Here is a 26,523-nt window from a genome sequence, read left to right on the forward strand (position 1 = left end):
AGGGCAAAGACACATCTCCTTACTCAGCTTTAAGGAGGACATGCTAGGTTCAGAGTTCTAGGCTAGACAGCCCCAGGAAGATGGTCCTGTGGGGAAGGTGCTTGTTGTGGACGCCCAAGGATGTGAATCTGGATCCCCAGTGTGCATGTTCAAAGTCAGGTATGCCTGGAACCTCAGTACTTGGGGTGGGAGTGGGGGTAGGCATGGCAGAGGGCAGACACACACACCACACACACACATACACACACACACACACCACATACACACATACAAATACCCACACACCATACACCACATCACACACACACCATACCACACACACACACACCACACACACCATGCACACCACACATACACACACACACACACACACCACACACACCACACACACACCACACTACACATACCACACACACCACACACACACACACACACACCCACACACACACACACCACACACCACACACACACCACACCACACATACACATACACCACACACACACACACACACACACACACACATACCACACACCACACACACACACACCACATCACACACACCACACACACCACATATACACATACCACACACACACTACACCACACACAAACACACAGCTCACATACACAAAGAAGAAAGAAGAGACGACAAATAGCTGAAACAAGAAGAGCCTTGGAGGTTTCTGTGAGTTAGGCGGAGAACTTGAGCTCCATAGTGATGTGAACAGCAAAGTTGAGGGAAGGTTGACGTGAAAGACTGATGAACTTTAGACTTGTTGAAGCATTTGACCTCACTTCAATTCCAAAGACAGCAGATGCTGATGAGTCTGATTTAGGATGAGTCACTACCCTTCAAACAGTGTGCTTTTATTCTTCTTTTTAACTTTTGAGCAGCCACGTTCCGTTCCGTCTCCAGTGTTCTGAGAGCTGGATGACATTTCCATTGCTGAAATCAAATAAATAACCATTTTCGTTTCCTAAAGGAAAATCCATCCAGCCGATAAGATTTTCTTAACTTTAAGTCCCTCTACCCAGAAGAATTCCTAAACCTGATCACCAGCTACTGCTTATTCATTCTAGTCCTCTCTTTTAAAAACCACACAATGGTGTCTGATTTAACAGAAATTCAAATACTTTTTTTTCTTATCTGTGAAAAGAAAGGTTTGAGCTCTTTCGGAGATCTTCAGAGTTGCCCTCTTGCTCCAGCATACATCTTCCTCTGCATCATTAGAGGCTGTTGATTTGATGGTTGACTGAACTTCTGGGCCCCTGGTGGAGCTGGGGCAATACCATTCAGCCAGGCCTTACAGCTCTGGAACTCTCTCTCCCATCCAAGATTCTGCCTCCTGCTGCCCTTTTCCAAAGAACAGAAGCAACTCTAAGTTCAAAGCGGCTGAAGTTCGGCTTGCCTCCGTGGTCTTTACTTCAGTATCACAAGTGGCAGGCCATAGCCTCAAATGAAAAGCTCTTGTTACATTTCTTGAAGTCAAGCTATGCTCCAAATCAGGTGGAATTGGCAACACCAGAGGCCCTTTCCACCTCTGCTTGTCAGAGAAGGAGTAGAAAAGAGTCATTTGTATTGGGCTCTTGAATGAACTTGGTCGATGGGGAAGTTGCTGGAGGGGCCCTGTTGGTTTGAGTGAGAAAGACCACCATAGGCTCATACTTGAATGCTTGGTTAACCGGAAGTGGTGCTATTTGAAAAGATTAGGAGGTGTGGCCTTGTTGGAGGGAGTGAGGAGTCCCTGGGGGTGGGCTTTGAGGTTTCCAATGCCCATGCTAGACCCAGTGTCTTACTCCCTGCCTGTAGACCAGGATGTGGCGCTCAGCTACTTCTCCAGCACCACACCTGCCTGGTGCTGAGCTTCCTGCCACGGTGATAATGGACTAAAGCTCTGAAATTGTAAGGCAGCCCCAGTTAAATGCTTCCTTTTAGAATAGTTGCCATGGTCATGGTGTCTCCTCACAGCAGTAGAACACTGACCAAGACAGGTCACTTCTATCAGGATAAGGAAGGAACATCATGAGGGTCAGATTGTGTCAGAGACCAAGGCTGGATTCTTTTTTGTTTGTTTGTTTGTTTTGTTTTCTGAGACAGGGTTTCCCTGTGTAGCTTTGCACCTTTCCTGGAACTCACTTGTTAGCCCAGGCTGGCCTCGAACTCACAGAGATCTGCCTGGCTCTGCCTCCTGAGTGCTGGGATTAAAGGCATGTGCCACTACAGCCCGGCTAAGGCTGGATTCTTTATGCTTGAGCTCTGCTCATGAATTCCCTGAATTGTGTTCTAGGAAGCGGCAGCTGGTCTTCGCTGTGACCACCAGAGAATCACCATTGTTTATATCTTCCTTGGAGCAGCTGTTAAGTTGCAGTGTAAGGCACAGAAAACTTTCTGTTACATAATCCTAACACTGACACCAGCTAATACCTTCTGGCTATTATAATGGACCTTGCATTTGACACAATATGAGAATAATTGGAGGGTTTAGTACAGTGTTGCTAAGAAACTTAAACATAAGAGGAAGCCTGACTTGGTGGCAGAAGCATATAATCTTAGCTGCTCAGGAGGCTAAGGCAGATGGATTATAAATTCAAGGCTTTCCTGGGCAACTTCGTGAGCTGCTGTCTCAAAAGCAAGGACAAACAAAATGACCTCCAAATGTAAACCAAACCAACCATCAAGCGCATAAAAACGTAAAGCCCAGAGACCCCGGGAGAAGCAGCGGGCTTACACCACACACACCAGGTCACAAGTCTTTTTTTTTTGATTCTCAATTTGAAAATCCTGGGACGATTTTCCTGGGTTTTGTTTCTAGAACAATAATGAAGTCATTGGTGCCAACACGCTGCAATTAGCTCATCATCCTTCCCTTGCCACGGTGACATTAGCTGGGAACTCTGTCTACTGTCAGATCTGGGGACGGTTTCAGCTATTCTCAGGATGTGTGTGTGTGTGTGTGTGTGCCCGTAAGAGGGAATAGGACCTCCTCCACCAGCATCCCAGAATATGTAAGGGAACCGGGCTCAGCCTGAGGAACTGCACTCATCCCAGCAAAGGGTGACGTGTGCTGGGGGCCAGAAGATAAGCAGTGCCTAGGTCAAGCAGTGGTACACACTTCCCATATGAGAGTCCCACACACAGGGCATTTGCACACGGAAACAAGGTAGGGCAGTGACTTGGCTATCTGACTAACCCATTTAACACTGACCACAAAAGACATTTTGCCTTCACGTAGTTCCCATAACCATTTCAATGGACCATGCTTTGTGGTGTGTACATGTGCTCCAGGGTATAAAATGTCATTTTGTTAAAAACAAAATAAAAGCAAACAAACAAAACAAAATAAAACAAAATCAAAGTAATGAGTAATGAAGAATAAGATGGTAGCAGACTGTCTTAGTTAGGGTTTCTATGTGAAGAGACACCATGACCACGGCAACACTTATGATGGAAAACATTTAATTGAGGTGGCTGGCTTACAGCTCAGAGGTTCAGTCCATTATCATCATGGTGGGGAGCATGGTAGCAAGCAGGCAGAGATGGTTCTGATTCCCCACCACCATGTAGCTGAGAGTCCTATGTCTTGCAGGCAACAGGAAATGGTCTGAGGGTCACACTGAGCAAAGCTTGAGCAAAAGAGACCTCAAAGTCCACCCCTACAGTGACACACTTCCTCCAACAAGGCCATACCTACTTCAACAAAGGCACACCTCCTAATAATGCCACTTCCTTATGAGATTATGGGGGCCAATTACATTCAAACTAACTACCTCACAGACCAGTTGTTATGAACATTCTGTGTCAACTGGGAGAGTTTGTTTGTTGATAGCTTGGTTTCTTAACTTTTAGTGTATTGGAGAAAGAAGACTGACCCTGAGAAGGTAGTATGTGTTTGACACATCTATACATCTTATCTCAACTTAATTCCTGTTGAATACAGAGGCCTCTATAAGGGAGTTACATAACATGTAGGATAAGAGCCTAGCATTAAATGTACACGGTAAGAAGTATCTGTGGGCTGGAGAGACGGTTCAGCTCCTCCCGAGGAACTTGATTCCTTTCCCACAGCCCACATGGTGCTCACAACTGTCTTTAACTCCAGTTCCAGAGTGTCCTGTGCCCTCTTCTAGCCTCTGTGGGCATTAGGCACATACATGGTTCAAAGTCCAGGCATATAGGCAGGCAAAACACTCACATACATAAAATTAAAAAATTATTTACTAAACATAATTAAGTCTAGATTTCTTATTTTGTCTATTTGAATTGCTTCATTCAATTTCTACTATGCTCTAAAATTTGCCTTGAAAAAAAATCCCCTACAGCACATATAAAGATACATGCAGTTTTGTTATAACTCTGAACAGGAATAAGAAGGATACATATGTTACTATGTCAGATATTATAAAGCTCACATGAACATGTAGCTTCAGAGATGAAATCTTTGGGCTTTTTTTAAATGTAGGGAGCCATTTATAAAAAGTAAATATAGAAAACTTTGTAACTAGATATGCTGACTGAATATACATTTGAAGTTGTTCCTCTATGCACCACTCTATTACTGTCTTGAATTCATCCGCGAGGAAGTTGAGCTCAGCAAGGTCCGGAAGCTTGTTCAAGGAGGCACAGCTGGTAGACAGGGCAGCTGGAATTCACCTAGGGTTTTCTGATTGCACAGCCTCTGTCTGCCTTCCTCAGCGTATTCTGACTTCTAAAATCCTTGTCCATGACATGATGCCTGGAAGATTGTTTATGTGCTGGAATTTTCCTGGATTTACATATGACATCGTCTCAATAATATTTGAATGTACATAAACATATGGCTTTGTGACTCGTAAGTCCATATAGATCAGGAATTCACAAGTCTGGAATCTAGCAGGAATTGAATAAGACCATTCAGATGGACAAAATAAGAATTCTACATGATTCTGGAACACTGCTCATTCAGGTTTTTTTCTTAGCAGACATGCTCATTCATTATACATTTTCTTTTTAATTTTAAAAAATTATTTCTTTAATTTTGAGATTATAATTACAAAATTTCCCCCTTTCTTTTCCTCTCATGATACATTTTCTTTTTAATATAAGTATATCACTTCTCCCTTCCCTGTCCTGTCATCATACATTTTCAACAGTTTTCGTTCAACATATGGATTTCTTGAGCCCCAAAGAAAGATCATGTGAGGTGCAAATGTGGATTGATGTCTTATGGTTAAAATACAAATCATCTCAAATATAGACATTATCGCCGGGCGGTGGTGGCGCACGCCTTTAATCCCAGCACTCGGGAGGCAGAGCCAGGCGGATCTCTGTGAGTTCAAGGTCAGCCTGGGCTACCAAGTGAGTTCCAGGAAAGGCGCAAAGCTACATAGAGAAACCCTGTCTCAAAAAACAAAAAAAAAATATAGACATTATCATTATCCATCCATCCATCCATCCATCCATCCATCATCCATCCATCCAGGAGATGAGCCACATGCTAACTATCATAGCCACAATTTTGCATATTAAAAATAAAAATATATATTTCAGAATTAGTTTTCAAATGTCAGAAATGATTCTTATTGGAGAAAAAGTTAGAAATATATAATTTATTCCAGGCTTTTATGATTGCATTGTAGGTTGGTTATGAATAGTTAATCATTTTATTAGCAAATCCCACTTGAATATTAACATAGCTTTGCGTTTTATTTACATTTTTTTCCAATGAATGCAATGACATTTCTTTTGAAATAGGGATGAGACAGACTTTTCATGAGGTGGGCCAAAACTATATGTTCATGACAATAATCGGTGAGATTTTGCTCTGTGCTTACTCTATACCCAACAAAGGCCAACACTTTGCAGACTACAGCATCCCCACTCGATTACACTGAATAGGGATGGGAATCCTGGGGTGGGTACCACTCACAACCACTCGGGTAGGACGTGACCCTCATGAGCTCAGGAAGTTTTACCTGTTGTGTTGAAACCAAAGAGCAGAGGGCAGGACACAGCAAAGGCCAGCACCCACACAGCTGTAATCATGAGTGCCACACGCCGACAGGAGCTCTGCCCGGTGCCATGCTGATAGTGAACTGGCATGACCACCGCTGTGTACCTGTAAAAGAGTGAGGACGGGTGTGAGGCAGGATGGGAACACCAGTTCAAAGTGGTTTCTAGAGGGCAACTCATACTGAAGCATATGACGAGAGAAAAGTTACTTAGTTGAAGAGAGTGAAGAAAAGTGTTTGATCCCAGGAGAAGGAGCAGAAAGAATGTTAAGAGCTGGATGATGGGAAGGAGTGCTATGGAATGCTGCCATCTGCATGTGATGTGGCCACGGCGTTCATTAACTTACTGCCGCTATGGTTGCTGCATAGACAAGACCAACAAATATGTCAACATTCCGGCAGGAAGCACTGGGTTCAGTGGGTACAAAGAGGGGAGAGTGGAGATGGCAGAGGGGAGGAGAGGAGAGACAGACGACAGACAGACAGACAGACAGCACCCTCAGTGAGTTACAAAGAAAGGAGAGAGGGAAAGGAAAGAGAGACGTCATGAAAGGATGTGTCGGGGTGTGGAGGTCAGTGGGAGGCGTGAGCTGAGGGTGGGTATGATCAAGATACAATGCATTCATGTGTGACATTGCCAAAGGATAAACAGAAGGTATTTTAAAGAAGGAAACGATGTCGCGTGACAAGAGTGGAAAGGCTGAGAGGGATGAACTCGTTTGAGGACCCACAGAGAGAGGGAGAGAGACAAGAGAGTCAACAGTGCCACACCAAGTGGTGAGCGGACTTCTCCTTGATCCCCAGCACAGCCTATAACCCGCCTTCTGCTCACAGGACCTGCACACTAAAGACACTGGGTGTGGGTATGTGCATCTTCAAACTCTCCCACTGTTTTCCAGACAACAGTGTGTGCCCAACTGAGATGCTTACTGCCTGCTTGTCTGCGAATATGCATTCCACTCACAGAATGAGAAACATTCCAACTACGAGAGGTTTGGGAAAGAGAGCTACTATCTTGTGGAGGCTTACTTTGGAATCCAGTTTTCATGCACATGGTATGTTAGTCTTTTTCATGGCCATGACAACCATCTGAGAGAGAGACCTTAAAAAGCAGAAGGACTTGGTTTGATCAGTTTGGGAGGCAACTAGGCAGTGGGACCAAGTCCTGTGCTCATTGCATGAGTTGGCTGTTTGAAACTGGGCTTATGCAGGGACGCTTGGCTCAGTCTGGGAGGAAGGGACTGGACCAGCCTGGACTGAGTCTACCAGGTTGATGGCAGTCTTGGGGAGGATTTGCCCTGGAGGAGGTGGGAATGGGGGGTGGGCTGGGGTAAGGGGAGAGGGTGGAGGGGGAGAATAGGGGAACCCGTGCTGATATGTAGAACTGAATGGTATTGTAAAATAAAATAAATAAAATTAAAAAAAAAAAAGCAGAAGGACTTTTTGGCTCACAGTTTTAGAGGTTGATTGGCTCCATTACCTTGGGAGTTGAGTAAGGCTGACCACTATGGTGGAATGAGTGTGTGGGAGAACAGGCTGTTCATCTCAAGCAGCCAGCAAAGCAGAGTGGAGACCCAGGCAGGAGCCAGGGCCAGCATATACCCTCCAGAGCATATTCTTGATGACCTACTTCCTCCAAGAAGGCTTTGCCTTCCACAGTCCCATCACCTTTCAATAGTCAATTTGTATTTTTAGTCCATCAGTGGATCGCCCTAGTGACCAACCCAGATCCTTTAAGATCTAAGCATCTCAGAATGCACTCACAGATACACCCAGGGGACTGATTCCTAACCTCAAAGGCAGTTCCCAGTCCAATCAAACTGATAATGAAGACTGACCATCCCCCACCATCAAAATCTTATCCCTTATTTTCATTGGCTAGTGTGTTTTTTTTTTTTTTTTTTTCAGTCACTCCGCACACACATTTCCGCTGCTTGTCGGACTTGCCGAATTCTTTCATCTGGTTCTGGTTCTTGCTCTCTTCAAGAAGTCCAGACACAACACGCAGGCCTTTTGACTGAACTTGGACCTTTCCATGTCACCTGCTTACTCCCTCAATTTGCTTTTCATTGGGTGTTTCTCCAGCCCTTGCTGCACGCTCTCTATAATACACAGTCTTCTGTATGTTAGGCACCATTCTGGATGCATAGAGACCCATGAAAGTGACACTGATTCTATCCTCATTGGGCTTAGAGTTCAGAGAAGGGATGAGCAATACAAATGCAAACAAACATGTTAACATAAAATGGAAAATACCACTAAGGAAATGTGTTGGATGTGGAGAATAACCAAGGAGGTATCAGTCAGGGGAACCCACACAAGCGCATGGTATCCAAGGGAAAAGCAACAGATGCTATAAACCATCCACTGTGATCATTTCTCTGCTTAGCCTAAGCCCTTCCATGATCTGCTGTCTAGGTGGTCTGCTGCTGCCAGACTGCTTACACCAATTTCATGACGTCATCCCTACCTCCATAACTAAAAACCATGAGACAGAAGAACTCCAGGATTTCTGCCATGTCTAATCACTGCCCATTGCATGTGGGATAGGCCTGTGGGTATAATGTAACATCCTTCCGTGATTAATCTACTAATCAGCAGACTCTGGCTTAATCAAAAGGGAAATTGTTCTGGGAGAGTCTGCCCTAATCAGGTGAACCTTAAAGGAACTGAGTTGTTCCTGAATTCAAAGCGCTTCAAAGCATGAGAAATTATCCTCCCTCGAAGATAACACTGCTCTGGTTGGTTCTCCGGCAGGGAATGGTAAAATGCCCAGAGAAGCCCTGGCTGACATCCTGCAAGATGGTAAGAACCACACTGCTACAGCTCTAAGAAACTGAACCCCACTGACAACCTGAACATGTCGGAGGACTTTCACAACCCCGCCCACAGCGTGGGTTCTGTCTTGTGAATCAAGACCCTGACTACATGCGCAAGTGTTCTGACTTCCAGAAATTGTGAGGTTAAAGTGGTTGTGGTTTATATTTCTAAACTTGCGATAATTTGTTCCACCGCAGTGGAGAATGAATATACTGTCACTGGCTTCTCTTGTATACACATGCCAAAACCGATTTTCCTCAGCGTGAGCCTGACTTCCTTTGCGAACATGATCTTTTATTGGTTCCTGGGATGAACTCATGGTTCCAGCCAAATTGGCCTGGTGGTGGAAACTTTCCCACAGTCTTTGTCCGGTCCATTATCCCTCCTTCTCCCTGGGAGTTCAGTCTTGCCTTCCTAGCATCCCAGCTAGCTCTTGAGGAACCTCCCTGGGCCTCTCCAGCTAGACACTTCCAGCACTGAACTTACATGCAAATAAACAACCAATGGCATTGACATCCTGAGTGTAGCTGTCTTGACTCATCATTGACCTGGAGAAAGATGGCCACTTGGTTTAAGATACTGAATGGCTCAAAGCATCTTATAGCTCAGTATTCCCGATAGGTCCATGCACAAAGCAAGTGAGAAGTTATTGTCTGTCTCAGTGGCCATGAAAGGTTTCCTTCTCTTCTAAGAATTACTTAATCCTAGCCAGCCTCATGTGATTTTTAGATATGGGTCTCAATGTAGATCAACAATTTTTGTCTTTTCAGTTTCCAGGGAACAAGGATTTAGGGCAGGAGCCTCCTTCGTCTGTCTTGGGCATCTCAAAGCTTGGGCTGAGGAAGAGCAAGATGCATGCTGGGTGAGAAGGGGTTGGATGATGGTCCCTGTGCCTCCCGTGTGTCCATTTCCCGTGCTCCTGCTCTGCCTCATATGCAGCTAGCGTTTGAGAGTCAACATCTGTGTTCCTGACAGAACAGTGTAAAGATCGCTTGAGTTTTGAAATGAAAGCTAACTCTGACTTTGGATCATCACAGTGTCAAAGGTGGCTTCCTTCTGAAGATGGAGAAATAGAGTTCTTGATTTCATAAAGCCCTGTTAAAAGTCCCTATAAATTCCAAGGGAGGCCTTGGGGGTCCGTTCCTTTCTTCTGGAGCACACATTACAAACCCTCCCGTGAGCTCCTGCCTGGCTGTGCAGGGACACCACATGTTTCCCCTGGTGGTCCTCCAGGCCTTTCAATCCTGGGGAACTTCTTTTCTGCTGGGGCTCCATGTCAGATGTGGTCACTAGGGCCTTACTTAGTGGTGACCCTTGGAGGAGAGGCTGAGTCCTGCTGCTGTCGTGGACAGACAGCTACAGCTGACGGAAGGCTGGGGAGCGGAAGACATGACCACTGTCTTGGGCTCAGACTTGCAGTCTTCCTTTTGGTCATACTTATTTTTTTTATTTCATACATTTTATTATTAAAAAATGCAAATAAACAAAAACATCACACACCAAAATTAGCCAGCCCAAATCCTTAGATGTAAAATAACCCAGTCATGCTATATATTCAGTGATGAGCTAACAGACAGCTAATAACTGGCTCTCTCTCTCTACACACACACACACACACACACACACACACACACACACACACACAATTTGTAACATTCATCCATTTCTGGGGTGTAAATGCTCCCATCACTGTCCATGCCAAGCCACCAATCAAAGGTTCGATAACCAACTGAAAAAATTCCCAGCACACTGCCAATCAGTTCTCACCGGCGTGGTTGTGGCACACTACTAGGGGCTGCATGCTGTCTTAATCATGCTTTCATGCTCATCAGATGCGGGGGCTCCATTATTTCCGTGAGCCAGAGAGTATACGGAACATGGCTCTGTTTATACGAGCCGGATCGTAGCTTCTGGGAAGTCAGGATGGCCCAAAGTTTTGCAATGGAGAGGTCCTTGACCAGCCGGATCTCATATCTCCCGGGCCAGTGTCTTTAATAAGGGCCTCATTCCCTCTCAAGGGCACATGTCCTGCGGGAAGCAAGGGTTTGGGGTATGAAAGTCAGACTGGTTCACACATGGAGAGCAGATTGGATGCCCAGAAACAGAATTTCCCCCAAGTAGTTTGATTCCGCTAATTGTCAGTGTATCGGGGTGTGGAGAAAGTGAAGGGTTGTGGGGAGTGTGTGTGTGTATGTGTGTGTGTGTGTGGGGGGGTGCTGTTAAAATGCACGTTCCTAGGCTATGCCCCTAGTGGCTTCGCTCAGGTACTTCTAAAAGTGCAACCCAGAAACATGTATTTTTTAACATCTAATGTATCTTATTAGACAAGTCTGAGAAACTCTGCATTAGGGAGAATTCTGTCAAAGCTTCTTGTTCACTTGGGTAAGAAATGAGAGACAAGACTACAATATTCCACTGTCACATTACACCCTTTCCCTTCTTTTTAAACGATTAAGCCGTTAGAATAAATGAGGCCCCCCAGCATGTCGTAGGTGGGTGGCTGAGAGCTCGAGGATTCTGTTCCAGAATCCACCATTGGAGGGCGCCAAAATGCAGCAAGAACTTCGCCAGCTCCGCCGGGGTGAGAAGTTCACGGCTCACCTGGGGGCTCTCCAGGCTCTGTGGGAAGGCAGAGCGGGGAAAACCGCTCCCCCTTCATTCCTGGAGCCCTGCGAGGACCCTGCATTCCCACCCAGGGAGACTGCTTAGCCTCTGGTTTTCCCTCAGAGCCATTCTTGAAGGCCAACCGCAGGCAAGCGGAGGCCAAAGCAAAAGCATGGCCTGGCTTGGATGGTGGGAGAAGTCTGACCAGGGCCACCTCCCCCGGGGATATCCCCGTCCCCTCCCTCCTTTGTGTTTCAGAATCTACCTCTCCGGGCCCTTTCTCCTGTGGGCTACTCAGCTGACCCGAAGGCAGGCAGTGTGCACCGCGGTAAAGCCCTGAGGCTCACGGCAGGGCAGGGGGACCGGGGTCTGAAATCCATCCAGCTCTGCAGCTTGACAGCGGCCAGTGGCTGGAGTTACCCGTCTCAATTTTCTCATCCGTACAGAAAGGGTTTACCTGACCAATAGGACTGTTCACAGTTACCAAATGAGATCACATTTGTGAAGTTTTTTTTTGTTTTTTTTTTTAAAGTACAATTTAAAATTCGAAAGGCGGTTCTTATCGTTATTGCCATCATTATTATGCTAGCCTAAGAGATCCGAGATTGTTCATGTCTGTGTGGATTAAGTTTTATGATCGTCATTCTCTTTCTCCTGATTGTCAGGCAGGGCATATTAAATTTATTTATCTATCAGACAAGTGTGGAGCATTTAGTTCTTGGGTGGGCCACTGTTGAAGTGCTGACTTGGTTTGCTGATGTCTCCAATCAAACAGATAAAGAGAACCGGAACAGCCTGGGTGACTAAGGTCGCTCAGTTACGGACTTCAAGCTGGGGGCCCAGAGTAAGGCTCCAAGGCCGTTTGCTGTGGGAGAAATGAACTGGACAGGCTTGGTGCCACAAGCCTGTAAAGTCAGCATTCAGGGGGTTAAGGGAGAGGCGGAGAAGGCCGAACTTGACGGTAGCCTTTGCTAGGTATTTCAGAGACTTGGAGGTGAGACTTGGAGGTGATGCTCTGTGGTAGAGAGCAAGCCCGGCTTGTTCAGAGCGGTGGGTTCCGTTCCCAGTGCTGGGAAAAGAAGATGCCAAATTAAATTTTTTGTTCTCATTCATCTATTACCTGACGACTTTGTGATTCTAGTCTCTCTCTCTCTCTCTCTCTCTCTCTCTCTCTCTCTCTCTCTCTCTCTGTGTGTGTGTGTGTGTGTGTGTATACACACCTATGCACACACACATGCACGCATGTGTGATGGGACAATGTCCCTACTTTGCTGGACTGTTATAAACGGTTGCTAATTCTGTTTTTTGTTGCCTCTAGACCCACGCAAATAGGATAACCAGGGCATTGAGAACATAGGAAATTACACTTTTAGAGGGAGCTGCTGGCCTGACCTAGGTGCCCTTTCCTACCTTGTGTTAACAACGGGGCCTATTTTTTTTTTTTTTTTTTTTTTTTTCCGTTTTCGATAGTACTCTGGGGAAGCGGGGAGAACAGGGTCTAGGTTGGGACCCCTGATGAGCGGAGCAGGACATTTCTGCATACGTGGAGCACCTTCTGATTCTCAGCCGATATGGATGATTGTTTATCGAGGTCTTGATATCATGGCGGTCGCCCTGAAAGCTATCTCGATGCTCAAGCGGGGGTGCAGGTGGAACTGATGAGGGTGCCTCACAGTGACTGCTGGAGCCAAGAGACGCCTGGCCTGGGTGGGAGGGCCGGACTCTCACTCCCTGCCTGGGTTTAATGAGCGCGGAGCTCCGAGGGCTGTTCTTCACCACCTTTCATTCGGGCAGACAGGGGGCTCAATAAATCTTTAGTTCCGTGGACTCCCCTGGTGGAGTTGTTGAAGGAGAAAGCTTTTTTGCAAATGACTGGGAAGCCCTTTTGCAAATATAAAGTGCTTATTTAGATGCAAACTAAAAATCCAAGGTGCCTGTGACTCATCTGGTACCTATTGTGCTCCCAGCAAAGGCGCGGAGGCTAGCCTGTGTGATGGGTGCCGTTTGAGAGGCACTTAAAGAACTCTCTGGTGAATGAATTTGGTTGCATTATTCCGAGGCTCCTCTCGGAGGACTCTAATTTTCACCGCTTTGGTTGTGTCCTCCTTTTCTGACATGTTCTCAGCGGCCTCCTTAAGTTAGCACTGACCCGGGATACGGTGGGAGGGGACTGACCTGCTGGGAAGACGCGGGAGCCGTCGGGTGGGGGCTTGTGCTCTGAGGACTCCCCACTCTGATTTTTAAAAAGGAAAAAGGCGGCTTTAATCCAAGCATCCAGAGCCAAGCCTAAGAATCTAATGACAATAGTATTTATTACTTGCTTTCAAAATCCCTTTTATCATTTTCTCTTTTTTTTCCCCCTGTCTCTTACCACCCTGCTATTATGGACCAGGGCTTCATGACCAAAAAAGTACTGAATCCATTTGGTCAAGTTTGTCAGGCTGATGACTGGCATTGTGTGAAGCCCAGAGGTCTGTGTGAATAACTGCATTTCTAATGAATTGACCAGCTATCTGGCATCTCATGAACAGATTTTAATGCTGCGTATTGCACACTGCTGCGAAGGAGAATGGAGACAGCTTTTCTGAAGCCCGTTTTCATTCCTGGAGTGGGGGTGGGGAGCTCTGTTTTGAGGTTTGCTGGGGACGACAGTCCATTATGAAATGTAAGCCCCTGCCCCATTGAGATTGGAGGCACAGCTCTTCCTTCAGCTTTTAGGGGAGTGCTGTGCCTTCTGGGAGCTTTCTTATATGAGACAGAAGACGATTCAAAGTTCATTCTCATTGCTTGGGTTTTAAGTGGTGAGAGGTGAAGTGTGTGTTAATATGGCGGTAGCCAGCAAAATGATGCCCTTCGGCAAATTAGAGAACGGTGGGCCTGCCTGATAGGCAAATTGCAAAAAAGACCCCCTCTTCTGGCCGACTCAGTCCAATAAAGCACTAGCTGCATTCTGTTCCCATACTGCCTTCTTCAAGGCCCAAGCTTCTTGGCTTCACTCATCGTGTGTGTGTGTGTGTGTGTGTGTGTGTGTGTGTGTGTGTGTGTGTGTGTGAACAGGTAGGTCACTCACCAGCCTCTGTGTGTGAATGCGTGTGTGTTGAAGGGATAGGCATACTCTCATGGGGGCAGAGAGGAGGGTCAGGAGCTGGGGAAGGAGGAGGGCTGTTCCAGACCCTCTCTAGAACTCTGTACACTCTTCTTCATTTTGTGGATGGTAGTAGGCGATTCAGCTCCACCCTGCAGCCTGCAGCAACCTGAGAGGCTCTCTCAGAGACCTCCTCCCAGGTGCAGCCTGGGTTCTGGACTTTGCTGCTGAAAAGAGCTTGAGGAGTCAGTATGAAGCAGAGTAGAAGTCTATCAGGAAAAAAAAAGTGGTAAGAGGGGAGGGGAGAGATTTAGGGAAAGAGCAGTATACACCCAAGACATGGAGATGGACTTCTCAGGAGTCACATGTAAATGCCTTTCTATGGTTGGGATGGCTTCTGAAGTTACGTTGTTTAAAGGTTTTAAAAGCAACCCCTTCCCCCTTTTCCTCTTTTGATAAGGAAATCATAGAGTGGTTTCTGGGCTACACTAGAGAGGAGTACAAGACAGTAAGATAAAACCATAGATGTGGAGGCTGGAGAGATGGCTCAGAGGTTAAGAGCATTGGCTGCTCTTCCAGAGGTCCTGAGTTCAATTCCCAGCACCACATGGTGGCTCACAACCATCTATAAAGAGATTTGGGGCCTTCTTCTGGCCTGCAAGCAGACAGAACACTGTATACATAATAAATAAAAAACCATAGATGTGGTTAATATTCACCATCCAGGCTAGCCTCAAACTCTTGATCCATCTGCCTCTCTCTCTTCAGCATATCTTACCAGCATGTATCACCATAGCTAGCAACACAGGTGGTATGAAGGAGAAAAGGGGAATAATGGGGAGGGAAATTTAAGTAGGGAGAGAGGAAGAGAGGGTAGCGCAGAGAAGGGGGTGTGAAGAAGGATCACTAACACTAAGGAAGCTTGAAAAGTGTAATATCAATTCTTGCTTACCAATTTGACTGTGTTTGGGATGAAATAAATTCCAAAAATGGAAGGCATGCCTGTGAATGATTTTTACTTAATTTGAAGAGGGAAGATCCACTTCTAATCTGGATCTTGAAGCAGGAAGGCACACCTTTAACCTGGGCCACACCTTCTGCCAGAAGCCTATATAAGGACAAGGAAGAAGGAAGCTTTTGCTCATTGCCTGCTTGCTCTCACTTTGCTAGCAAGTCCATTTCTTCATTGGCGGTAGAGCCTACTTCTTTGGGATTCCAGCATTTACTGATGACCAGCCAAGACAGCCAGCCTCATGGACTGAGCAACTAACTTCTGGATTCTTGGACTTTGTGTTCATAGCTAGCTATTGTTGGATTAGCTGGGCCACAGCCTATAAATCATTCTAACAAATTCCCTTTCTATATATATCTTGAGATTCATCTATAAGTTCTGCTACTGTAGAGGACCCTGACTAATACAAAAATCTATATGGAAACCTATTATTATACAAGCTTCATATACATACATACTTATGTATCTACATATACATACTCACATATAAAAAGGTGTTTTTGCTTTTTTATTTTTGACAAGGTTTCTCTGAGTAGTTTTGGTGCCTGTCCTAGATCTCTCTCTGTAGACCAGGTTGGCCTTGAACTCACAGAGATCCACCTGGCTCTGCCTCCCAAGTGCTGGGCTTAAAGGTGTGTACCACCGATGCCCGGCTCATATAAAAAGGTTTAATTGGAGTTGTCCTACATAGAGGCTAATGTTTATCTCAGAAGTCAAAGGTGTGTGACTCCCTTGAGTTGTTGATCAAGGGTGTCCTGGTGCCCTTGGTGGTAAGACCCTATTGCTGAAGACACTATGTATTTTTGGTCATAGAACATGGGGAAATCAAGTTGGTAGTGACCAGGAAACTTTCTTCCTGATGGCTATCTTTCAGAATACAGAGAGAGATGCTATGTGGGCTTCTGGGGGTGGAAGTGGGGAGTCATCAACATCCTTACCTAGCTGTTAACTTTGTGAAGTACAATAATGACAGATATGGCCAAGATATGCCTATAGATACAATAGTGGTATTTGTGTTATGGAGGTAACCAATGCTTTCTAATTAGATTTAAGACCTGCTCCACAGGAAGAAATGGATACTTGGTACTATAAATCTGACCCACAGTGGGGAAGCTCATAGGCCCTAGGGGTAAACCTACTACTATTATTCTGTTAAATAGACATAGTATCAAACTGCCCTCTAAATTCATACCTCTGTGCTCACAGATTAGTGCAGTCTTTACAACTCACCAGAGAAGTTTCATTGTGCAGTGGATATAGTTAATTCAGAAACTCACATTTGGCCAAAGGACAGCAAATAAAAGTGAGGACAAATGGGACCTCTAGATCCTCTCAACAGAAGAAAGGGCAGAAAGATCATAAGAGGTCAGAGGTCAGAGAGGACTGGAGTGAAACCGTGTTTTCTGAACATGAAGAGACTATGACTCATGAACTCACAGCAGCTACGGTTGTCTGCACAAGACCTGCACAAGATCAAGTCAGCCAATGTTCTAGCATGGAAGGGAAGGGCTCATGAGACCCCACCCCTAACTGAGGAGCAGTTGGCAGTTGATGGCTTCCAAGGAGGGAGAGTTTTCTTAAAGGATATGGCCTCTGGTAGGTTGCCCACACTTCAGTGGATGACCCCACACCAATTAGTATAAACAGCACAAACTAGACTCACAGCGTTATTAAAAAGAAAAGGGAGGGATAGGATATGAAGTTGGGAAGGGGTGAGGAGGTGGGGAATGGATCTGGGAGAAAGTGGGTGGAGGAGTAGGAGTGAATATGATCAAAATATATTGTAAGAAGTTCTGAAAAAACAAAAACACTGATTCAAATAGTCATGGTTGTGATGGTTTGAATGAAAAACACTCCCCATAGCCTCATAGGAGTGGCCTAGTTGGAGTAGGTGTGGCCTTGTTGGAGGAAGTGTGTCACTGGGAGCAGGCTTTGAGGTTTCAGAAGCTCAAGCCAGGCCCAGTGTCCCTCTCTCTCCTGCTGCCTGCTGATCTGGATGTAGAATTCTCAGCTCCTTCTCCAGCACCATGTCTATCTGCATATCTCCATGCTTCCCGCCATGATGAAAATGGGCTAAACCTCTGAACTGTAAGCCAGCTCCAGTTAGATGCTTTCCTTTATAAGAGTTGCCATGGTCTTGGTGCTCCTTAACAGCCATGGAAACCCTAAAGAAGACAATGGTCAATGGAGATGGTTTAAGAATCACTTAGGAGACACACCCTTGGATATGTGTGTGAAGGTGTTTCCAGAGAGGTTTAACTGAAGAGAGAAGACTTATGTTGAGTATGGGTTGCACTATCTCTATGACCTGGGGTACTGGAGTGAATAAAATGGGGAATAAGAGGAAATGAGTGGAGGGCCAGCATTCATCTCTTTTTACTTCCTAATTGTGTGAGCAGTGTGACTAGTCACCTCATGCTCCTGCTGTGGTGCCTTCTCTGACATGATAGACTGTACCTGCAGATTGGGAACCAAAAACAAACCCTTCCTTAAGCTGTTCTTGTCTGGTACTTTGCTATAGCAACAAGAGAAGTAACTAATACAATAGGTTAGGAGGGTGAAAGGGATTCTTATATAATAAGTTACAAGGGAGTTAAGAAATGCATCTTGAGTGCAAACAGATTTATGATCTTGTTTATAGATTCTCAGTTATCCTGCGAAGAGAATAAGGTTAATCTCAAAGGTCCCATAGGCTTTGGGTTTAAGCATAGTTTATCATTACTTTAGCATTCTTATTTGACATAGTACCATAAAAAAGGAATATTATTATCTCTATGGAGGTGTGCTGGCTGGTTTTTGTCAACTTGACACAAACTTAGACATATCTGGGAAGAGGGAATCTTAATTGAAAAAATGCTTTCCTGAGATTGGCTTGTAGGCAAATCTGTGGGGTGATTGTCTTACAGGGTGGTTGATGAGAGAGGCCCAGGCACATTGTGGGTGTTGCCACCCTGGGCTGGTGCTCCTGGGTGCTGTCAGAAAGCAGGTTTGGAAGGCTGGTGAGGTGGCTTAGTGGTTGAGAATGCTGAGAGCTCTTTTATAGAACTTGGGCTCAATTCCTAGCATCCGCATAGCCATTCCCAAGTGTCTATAACTCCAGTTCTGATAGGTCTGACTCCCTTTTTGGCCTTCGAGGGCACTTCATATATACGGTGAATAGACAAACATTCAGGCAAGACACCCATATGCTTTAAAAAAAAATCTAAAAGCCTGTTTTTAAAAAGAGGGCTGGTGCCAGGCGGTGGTGGCGCACGCCTTTAATTCCAGCACTTGGAAGGCACAGCCAGGCAGATCTCTGTGAGTTCGAGGCCAGCCTGGTCTACATAGGGAGATCCAGGACAGGCACCAAAGCTACACAGAGAAACCCTGTCTCAAAAAACCAAAAAAAAGGGGGGGGGGCGGAGGGGGCTGGCAAGATGGCTCTGTGGGTAAAGGGACTTGCTGCCAAGACTAACAACCTGAGTTCATTCTTCAGGACTCACATGGAGGAAAGAGACAACCAACTGCTCTCCACTTGAGTCACACACACACACACACACACACACACACACACACAACAAGTGAATTAATTAATAAAATTGTAAAAATAATTTAATAAACAAAAATATTTTTTCTCTTATACACCAATTTTTTAAAAATTCATTTACTTTTTTTATTTTATGTGCATTGGTGTTTTGCCTGCAGGTCAGATCTTTGAGTTACGGTTGTTAGCTGCCATGTGGGTGCTGGGATTTGAACCCAGGTCCGTTAGGGAGAGCAGTCAGTGCCCTTAACCACTAAGCCATCTTTCCAGCCCCCCAAAAGCATTTTTTAAAGAAAGGAAAAGAAAAAAAGAAAGCAGGCTGAGCAGTCCAGGAGTGGACCAGCAGCAGCATCCTCTATGGCTCTGCTTCAGTTCCTGCCCCATGACCCCTGCCTTGTTTGAGTTACTGCTCTGACTTCCCCCAGTGATGAACTGTTACCTGGAAGTGTAGCCTTTTCTCTCCAAGTTGCTTTTGGTCCTGGTGTCTTATGATGATGATAGAAACCCTGATTGAGCAGTGTTCATGGTGTTGTTCTAAGTAGGCAATCTTCATGGCAAAGTTGTGCCAAATTCTTGACTCAGAGCTGCTGAGACTTCAACCAGATTCAAGAATGAGGGGGACACTCTCTGTGTCCCCTTAATTTCCCATCTTTCTTTCTGTCTTGTCTTACTCTGAAGCTAACCCCCTCTCCCCCCCTCTCATGTCCATGAAGATGCCCATTTGTGGGCAGAACACTGACTACCCCGAGCCAGGGACCTTTGAGTTCATCTTAGTAAGGCAAACCTATGATTTGTATACAATTTAATACTTTTTGGTATACTTTAAGTGGATTAATTGCACACTATGTGGATTCTTTTTCCATAGAAATGTTAAAAAATAAAGTGATAGTTTTTATAATATTTTTAGCTCTAACATTCAAGTCTGCTGCCTGATTTCTGGGCATTTAGTTCTTGTTGTAGAGACTATTGATACAAATATTGATACTATTGGGTTTGCCTTACTACTATCTTTACCAGCCTAGCCTGAACATTTATATTGGACCTCGGTACCATGACCTCTGGTTTTCCCTATCATGCCTCTTGAATACCAGCAAGGATACTAAGCTGAACGCAATGGTCCCTGATTTCAAGTAGCCAGTGTTCCTCCCACAGATAGGCATCTTCACTATGAAGGCCAAGCTGGCCTCTCCCTCCCAAGTGCTGGGATTAAAGGCATGTATCACTAAGCCCACCTTAATGTTGTTCTTCTAAATGGCCATGTTGTCAAACTACCTTCTAAAGATGTATGTTTGTATCCATAGATTGGTGCTGCTTCCAACCTTGGTCAGAGAAGTAGTGGTTAATGCAGAGACCCATTCCTGTGTAAAGTGCTGGTAATAAATGACTATGAGTGTGTAGCTGTAGATGGGACGTCTATAGTAACCCCCTTTCCTACCCCAAGGCTCAGAGAACATTGGAGAGGAGGAGGCAGAGAGAATGTAAGAGCTGGAGGACTTGAGGCGTGCTGGGAAAGGCTTTCCCCTGGACCTGGTGTAGCTGTTGCACACAGGAACTCAAAGGTGTATCATTTACCCCACAAGATTTGCTTATGATCTAGTTGTTAACATTCAGGCATTACACTTGCCGGTCCTTGGGGACCTGACAGGCTGCGTCACCCCTGTGGCGCATGCGCTGGCCAGTGCGCAGGCATTACTTTGGCCTGCTCAGGGTCCTGACAATGTCATGTGCTCAATGCTACATGGTCTCTGTGCACATGCGCTGTGTCCCCTCATATAAGGTGGGCTGCCCACCTTCCCTCTTCCCAGCCCCTGACGGCTTTCTCTCTCTCTCTTTCCCACCCTCTTTCCCTCTTCCACTACCTCTTATCTCCAAAGGCCGCTCTGCACCCCCTTTCTCCCCGCCCCCCCCCCCCGTCTTCTCCCCCACTCTTCCAATAAACCTCCAGGTGAGCCCTGTCGCATGGTGTATCTGTCTGCCCCAGCCCGCCGTTTTTTAAATTATGACACTGGTGTCGTGACTCGGATTCCAACCAAGGTTACTATGGCCACAATGCAGAGTACTAACCACTCTAGGATCAGGGCAATTTCTAACACAAGTCAGTTAAAAATTCCAGCGTGGAGGGAGAAGGGCCTTCTGAGGCCCCACGCTTACTGGCAATTGAGAGAGGGGAAGTAATTTGGCTTTAGGAACGTGCCCACTGGTGAGTTCTCCATAACCCAGTGGATTACCTCGTGTCCACGGGCATATGGGTAGCACTGACTGGACCCAGTGAGTTAAAATAATTGTCAAAGGATGACACAAAGTTGGGAAGATGTGAGAGGCATATCCTGGGGGAACTGGAGGTGGGAGTGAGGGATATGTTTTATACATGTGTGAACATTTCTGAGAATAAACAAAAATTAGTTTAAAAAAGAAGAAGAAAGAAAGCAAAGCAAAGAAAAAAAGGGCCAGAGAGCTGATTCAGTGGTTAAGAGCGCTGGCTATTCTTCCAGAGAACCAGTGTTCAATTCAAAGCTCCCACATGGTGGCTCACAGCCATTTGTAACCCCAGTCCCAAGGGTTTTGGTGCCCTCTTTTGGCCTCCTGGGACACTGCATGAACATGGCACACAGATACCCATGCAGGCAAAGCCACAGTCACATAAAAAATAGATTAAAAATAAATAAAGAAAAATAAGAAAAGAAAAAAGTGAACTGCAGATTATTTGAGAGTGAGTGTGGCCTTAGTGAATCCTTGTATAGACCAAGGAGACACCGGCAGGTGGTATTGAGTTGGGCGGTGAAATTGGAGCTATACTTCTGGGGAGTTCTTCAGAGGGTTTGAAGGGCCAGGCAGATAGTTGTGGAAGATGAGTGAGAGGTCATGGGAATCTCAAGAAAGGAAGAATGGAGGCAAATCGGGAAAAAAAATCATGAAAATTGAGTTGGTAAGTGTATATTGGTTGAAGGTGGTAGGTAGAAGACCCACGTCTAAGAAAATCCAGGATTTAAGAATAGAGATGGCACCAGAGAGAGATTATTAGTGAAGATGCTTTGCTGTTTAGAATTAAGGGAGGAGCTGGGTGGTGGTGGTGGTGGTGGTGGTGGTGGTGGTGGTGCATGCATGCCTTTAATCCCAGCACTTGGGAGGCAGAGACAGTCAGATTGCTGTGAGTTCGGGACCAGCCTGGTCTACAGAGTGAGTTCCAGGAAAGTTAGGGTTGTTACACAGAGAAACTCTGTCTCAAAAAAAGAGAGAGAGAGAGAGAGAGAGAGAGAGAGAGAGAGAGAGAGAGAAGAGAGAGAGAATTAAGGAAGGAAAGAGGGGTACAGCTGGAGGCCTGGTGAGGTTCACAACTAAGCCTAAGGGGGTTCATTTTGAGTCATGTAGACGTGAATCACTGCCTCATTCTAGCTGTAGGACTCTAACAGGTTACCTAGGTATGAGGAAGTGAAGGTAATAACAGCTTCTTGGAGTTGTTAAGATGAAATGAATTAATGCAGAGCCAAACTTAGCTCAACACTGTAAATTCTCAGTAAACGGCAGTCTGAATGACCCTTAGATTATCTATATAGCCAAGGACTTCCCCAAGCTTCCGCAACCAGGACCAGAGGTGGCTAATAGCCCAAATGACCTCTATGCTATCTGTATGACAGAGACCAGGCCAGACCCTTCCCTAGGCCCTTAATCTAGTACAAGTAACATATCTCCAGGGCCTGTCTTCTTGGAAGAAATGGCACATGCCCTGAGTTGAGTTTTGATGTAATTATGCTTTCTTGTGCACTGGGGATTGCGTTACAATTGTGTTTAAATATGCTGGCAATAAACTGCCTGGCATCAGACTCTCTAAAGTTTGATGATGTCAAGCTGAACTGAGTTTTCCTTTTCACCTCTTTGTGGTTCATGTCCCTGACTGCTGTGACACCCGCAGGGACCCCCCTCAGCTCAGAATGTCTTGTTGCAAGCCCAAAACTCTGGTGGTGGGGAAGAAGAGAGAGTAAGAAGAGGGGAAAAAGAGGACTGAGGAACAGAGGGCCCCAGAACAGGGCATGTGGCCTGGGCGGAACACATACAGAGTAAGGCCAGAATTGCAGAAATCCATTCCAACAGCCAAAAAGCAAATTTAGAAAATATAATTTACTTCCTTATCCTTTCAACAAAAATTCGTGTGTGTGTGTGTGTGTGTGTGTGTGTGTGTGTGTGTGTGTGTGTGTGTTTGTGTGTGAACCAGAAGAGGGCATCAGACTTTCCCTGAACCTGGAATTACAGACTCTGTGATCTACCCAGTGTAGGTGCTGGGAACTGAACTCCTGTCTTCTGAAAGGGCAGGGAGCGCTCTTACCAACTGAGCCATATCTCTAGTCCCTACTTGCTTTTTGAAGACTCTGTAAGGGACAGGTACAGATTACGTGCTTTCTAAACTTGCTTTTCTTCTTCATCCATCTTCTCTCTCTCCTTGGAAATACATCTATGCTTGTCTCCTTCCCCTCTTCCTTTCTCCCTTCCCTCTCCTTATCAAAACCAACCAACCAACCAACCAGCCAGCCAGCCAGCCAGCCAATCAACCAACCAACCAACAAAACAAACAAAAACAGAGTGAGGTAGGCGAGGATAACAGTGAAAACGAAAGAAGAGGCCAAATGCTTAGTAGCTGGAGGTTGATGCAGGACCACACAGGATTCTGCAAACAGTGTAGAACAAGATACTTCATAACTGTCTGAGACCAACATGGCCAACTGAGACCGCTTAACTTAGCTTTGTTATGATAATACCTCCATATCATTAACCCTACAAAGTCTCCAGTTCCCATCATGCATCTGATATCTCAACATATCTCAAAGCCTCACATAAGAACAGAAAATGGAACCAAACAATTTGGGACAAACCTGTTTGCCAACTTTGACTCCATAATATCTCCCTGCCCCCCTTTAGAGTTTTCCCATAAGATGCTATCCTAGACCCCAGGCAGCATGATTCTCTTGAAAAGTCCACACTCCCCCCCCCAACCATTATTGCAAATTAATTATACAATGTAGTAGGTGCAACACTTCATCTTGATTGTCTGCTTTTGCCCTGAAATAAAACTACCTCCCAATTCCTTCATTTGTTTCTTCTGAATTCTTTCTCTGAAGGTAACAAGAATTTGGAAACATTGGCTAGAGATCTCAATCCGCTCTGTCTCTCTCTGAGACCTCCTCAGTTTTTATCAGCAATAAAACCAACTATAGGATTTCTTACCAACTCATCAACCTACTGTATGTCTTTTTCCATTCTCTCCCCTTTTCTTCCAGTTAGGAATCACAAAAGCCCATAAGGATAACAGGAAAGCAAACCCAAGATCATGGGGGGGGGGGGCAAGAGTAGATTGACTGGAAGAGAGAAAAGTCTAATAAACTGTATAGGGCAATTATTTCCTGTCACAAGTTTTTTTTTTCCTCATGTGCAAACCATATTTTAAAAGAAAAAACAATAAAAGAAAACGTGGCAGTGGTGAGTTCCCTTGGAAGTGACCCCAATATCTCAAGTGAGTGTCTTCTGTACCCCTTTAGGGCCATCTGACTCCTAAGCCTGGAAGGGGACTCCCAGCCCTACCTGTCTATGCTGATGGCACAGAGGTTCAGGATGCTGGCTGTACACATCATGACATCCAGGGTGACAAAAACATCACAGCAAATGCGGCTGAAATTCCAGACTCCACCTGTCACCTGGGCATTGGAGACAAGAAGGGTGTTAGTGTTTTCCCAGGAAGGGACAATAACCCAGTCAGCTCTCTTGCCTCCCCTAAGCTGCTCCTCACGGATGCCAATGCACCTTCTTGGCTCCCCGTGGTGGGTGCCATCAGTACCAGAGGGCTGACAGGCACAGAGGGTGTGCCAGGATGTCTGGGATTGATTGCTAAGGAAGGGACAGAATAGTAGAGTGCTAGTGCTAGGAGAGATCTTCAAGATTAATTAGTGAAGGGATTCTCAGAGTGGTTCACAGTGGGATATTCATTAAAGACGTAAATTTCTGAATACCCCATAGATCTAGTGACTCAGAGTCCCAGGATCTGAGCTCATGGACATTCGTCTTAAAATAAGCACACCCTAGTTGTACCAAGGTTTGGCAATCAAACTTGAGGTTCAATCTCAGAGGTGCTCCTTGTAGATAAGTGGTATGTGCATAGATACATCTTAGCCCATAGATGCACAGCTGTTAGTAAAAAGAGTTTGGGTAGCTGCCCAATGTGTGCCTTGTGCCAAAATTGCCTCTCTGAAGCCCTCTGCCCAGTAGAGAGCTCACCATGTGCTCAGGAAATAAGCTAAGAACACATTTTACATTAAACATGACTCCAAAGCAAAAATCTCTGTGGCTTCAGGTTGTAAAGCTTGGAAACATCATAAGACATCTATGAAAACAAGACTAATTAGTGTGACTGCCTTTGACCACCAATGCTGTGTCCCAAACCTCTAAGAGGTGGGAGCAGGCTGGGCCCAGAGGGTCACAGGAAAGCAGGCATGGCCCTCACCTAGATGAGGCTAGCTGTGACCTGCAGCCTGTGCACAAGAAATCAACCGTCATAGCTTCCTGTGAGGAACACAGAAAGCACCGGGGATTTAGGTGAATTGATTTATATGGGAGCATATTGCTGTTTTATTTTTGCAGGTTTCTATAACCTAGTTAAATAAGCAAGCTGTATCAGGAACAATGCTACTTTTTGAAAATCCATACACTGCCACTTCCAGGCTCTGAGGCATGTGGGCTGCCATTCTGGGGGATCACGGCTCGCAATGAGAGTTGGTGTCACTGGCTGTTGATGTGGTTTTAAGTGTCTTTTTGGAGCAGGCTTGGTGTCTATCTAAGAGAAGGAAGGGAAACAGACCCAGCAGATGTTGGGCAATGTGAGTAAAGGAGGTGCTGTTTTGTCTGGTCCTCATCTGAGACCCTTTTGAGACTTCCTGTGTCAATGTCAGTAAAGTAAGACCTGAAGGGTCCATCCTTCCTCTCCAATAACTTCTCCTGGAGTTCATTTCCCTCTCAGCCTCCCATTTAATCTCTATATAATCATCTTCAGGTTATTTTGACCAAAGACGCTTTGTTTAAAAGCAAGCATGAAAAGCTAAAGCAAATGAAATAATCATATTTGTTCACTTGGTTCTGGATTTACTTTCTTTTAGTTAGATCACTTGGCTCTGTATAAATAAAGGCCTAACATCAGTTTATAGGGATGCTGAGAACAGACATCTTCTTAGAAGGGGGGTTTATGGATTCTGATCTACACAGTCATCACACAGTGACTCTAGAGAGTCAGCAGTGATAGATGATTTTGATTACACAGGACAATTGCATGGTATGAAAGCTTCCCCCCCCTCAACTGAATTTTGTGTTCCTAATTTCATTCAACATAGATCTACCATGCAACCGGAGTTTTGATTTGGGGAAAACCTATTTTTTTTTTCATATAACTGTGAGTGAGTCTGTGTGTCTGTGTGTTGTGGGAAGTTTAAAGAAGAGAGAATAGTTAGGACTGC

At 45.3% G+C, this 26,523-nt stretch overlaps 1 protein-coding gene across 1 annotated transcript in view; it reads right to left on the bottom strand.

The window, feature by feature from the left end:
• The window catches only part of Drd3 (dopamine receptor D3), a 64,456-nt gene that overhangs the window by 9,776 nt on the left and 28,157 nt on the right, over positions 1–26,523 (bottom strand). Inside the window, exons 3-4 of the mRNA XM_028872102.2 lie at positions 24,605–24,717; positions 5,954–6,096 (exon numbers count right to left, since the gene is read on the bottom strand). Of these exons, the coding sequence (XP_028727935.1) occupies positions 5,954–6,096; positions 24,605–24,717 (256 nt within the window). The remainder of the gene's footprint in view (positions 1–5,953; positions 6,097–24,604; positions 24,718–26,523) is intronic.

This window comes from Peromyscus leucopus, chromosome 12, assembly GCF_004664715.2.
Source record: "Peromyscus leucopus breed LL Stock chromosome 12, UCI_PerLeu_2.1, whole genome shotgun sequence".
NCBI lineage: Eukaryota > Metazoa > Chordata > Mammalia > Rodentia > Cricetidae > Peromyscus > Peromyscus leucopus.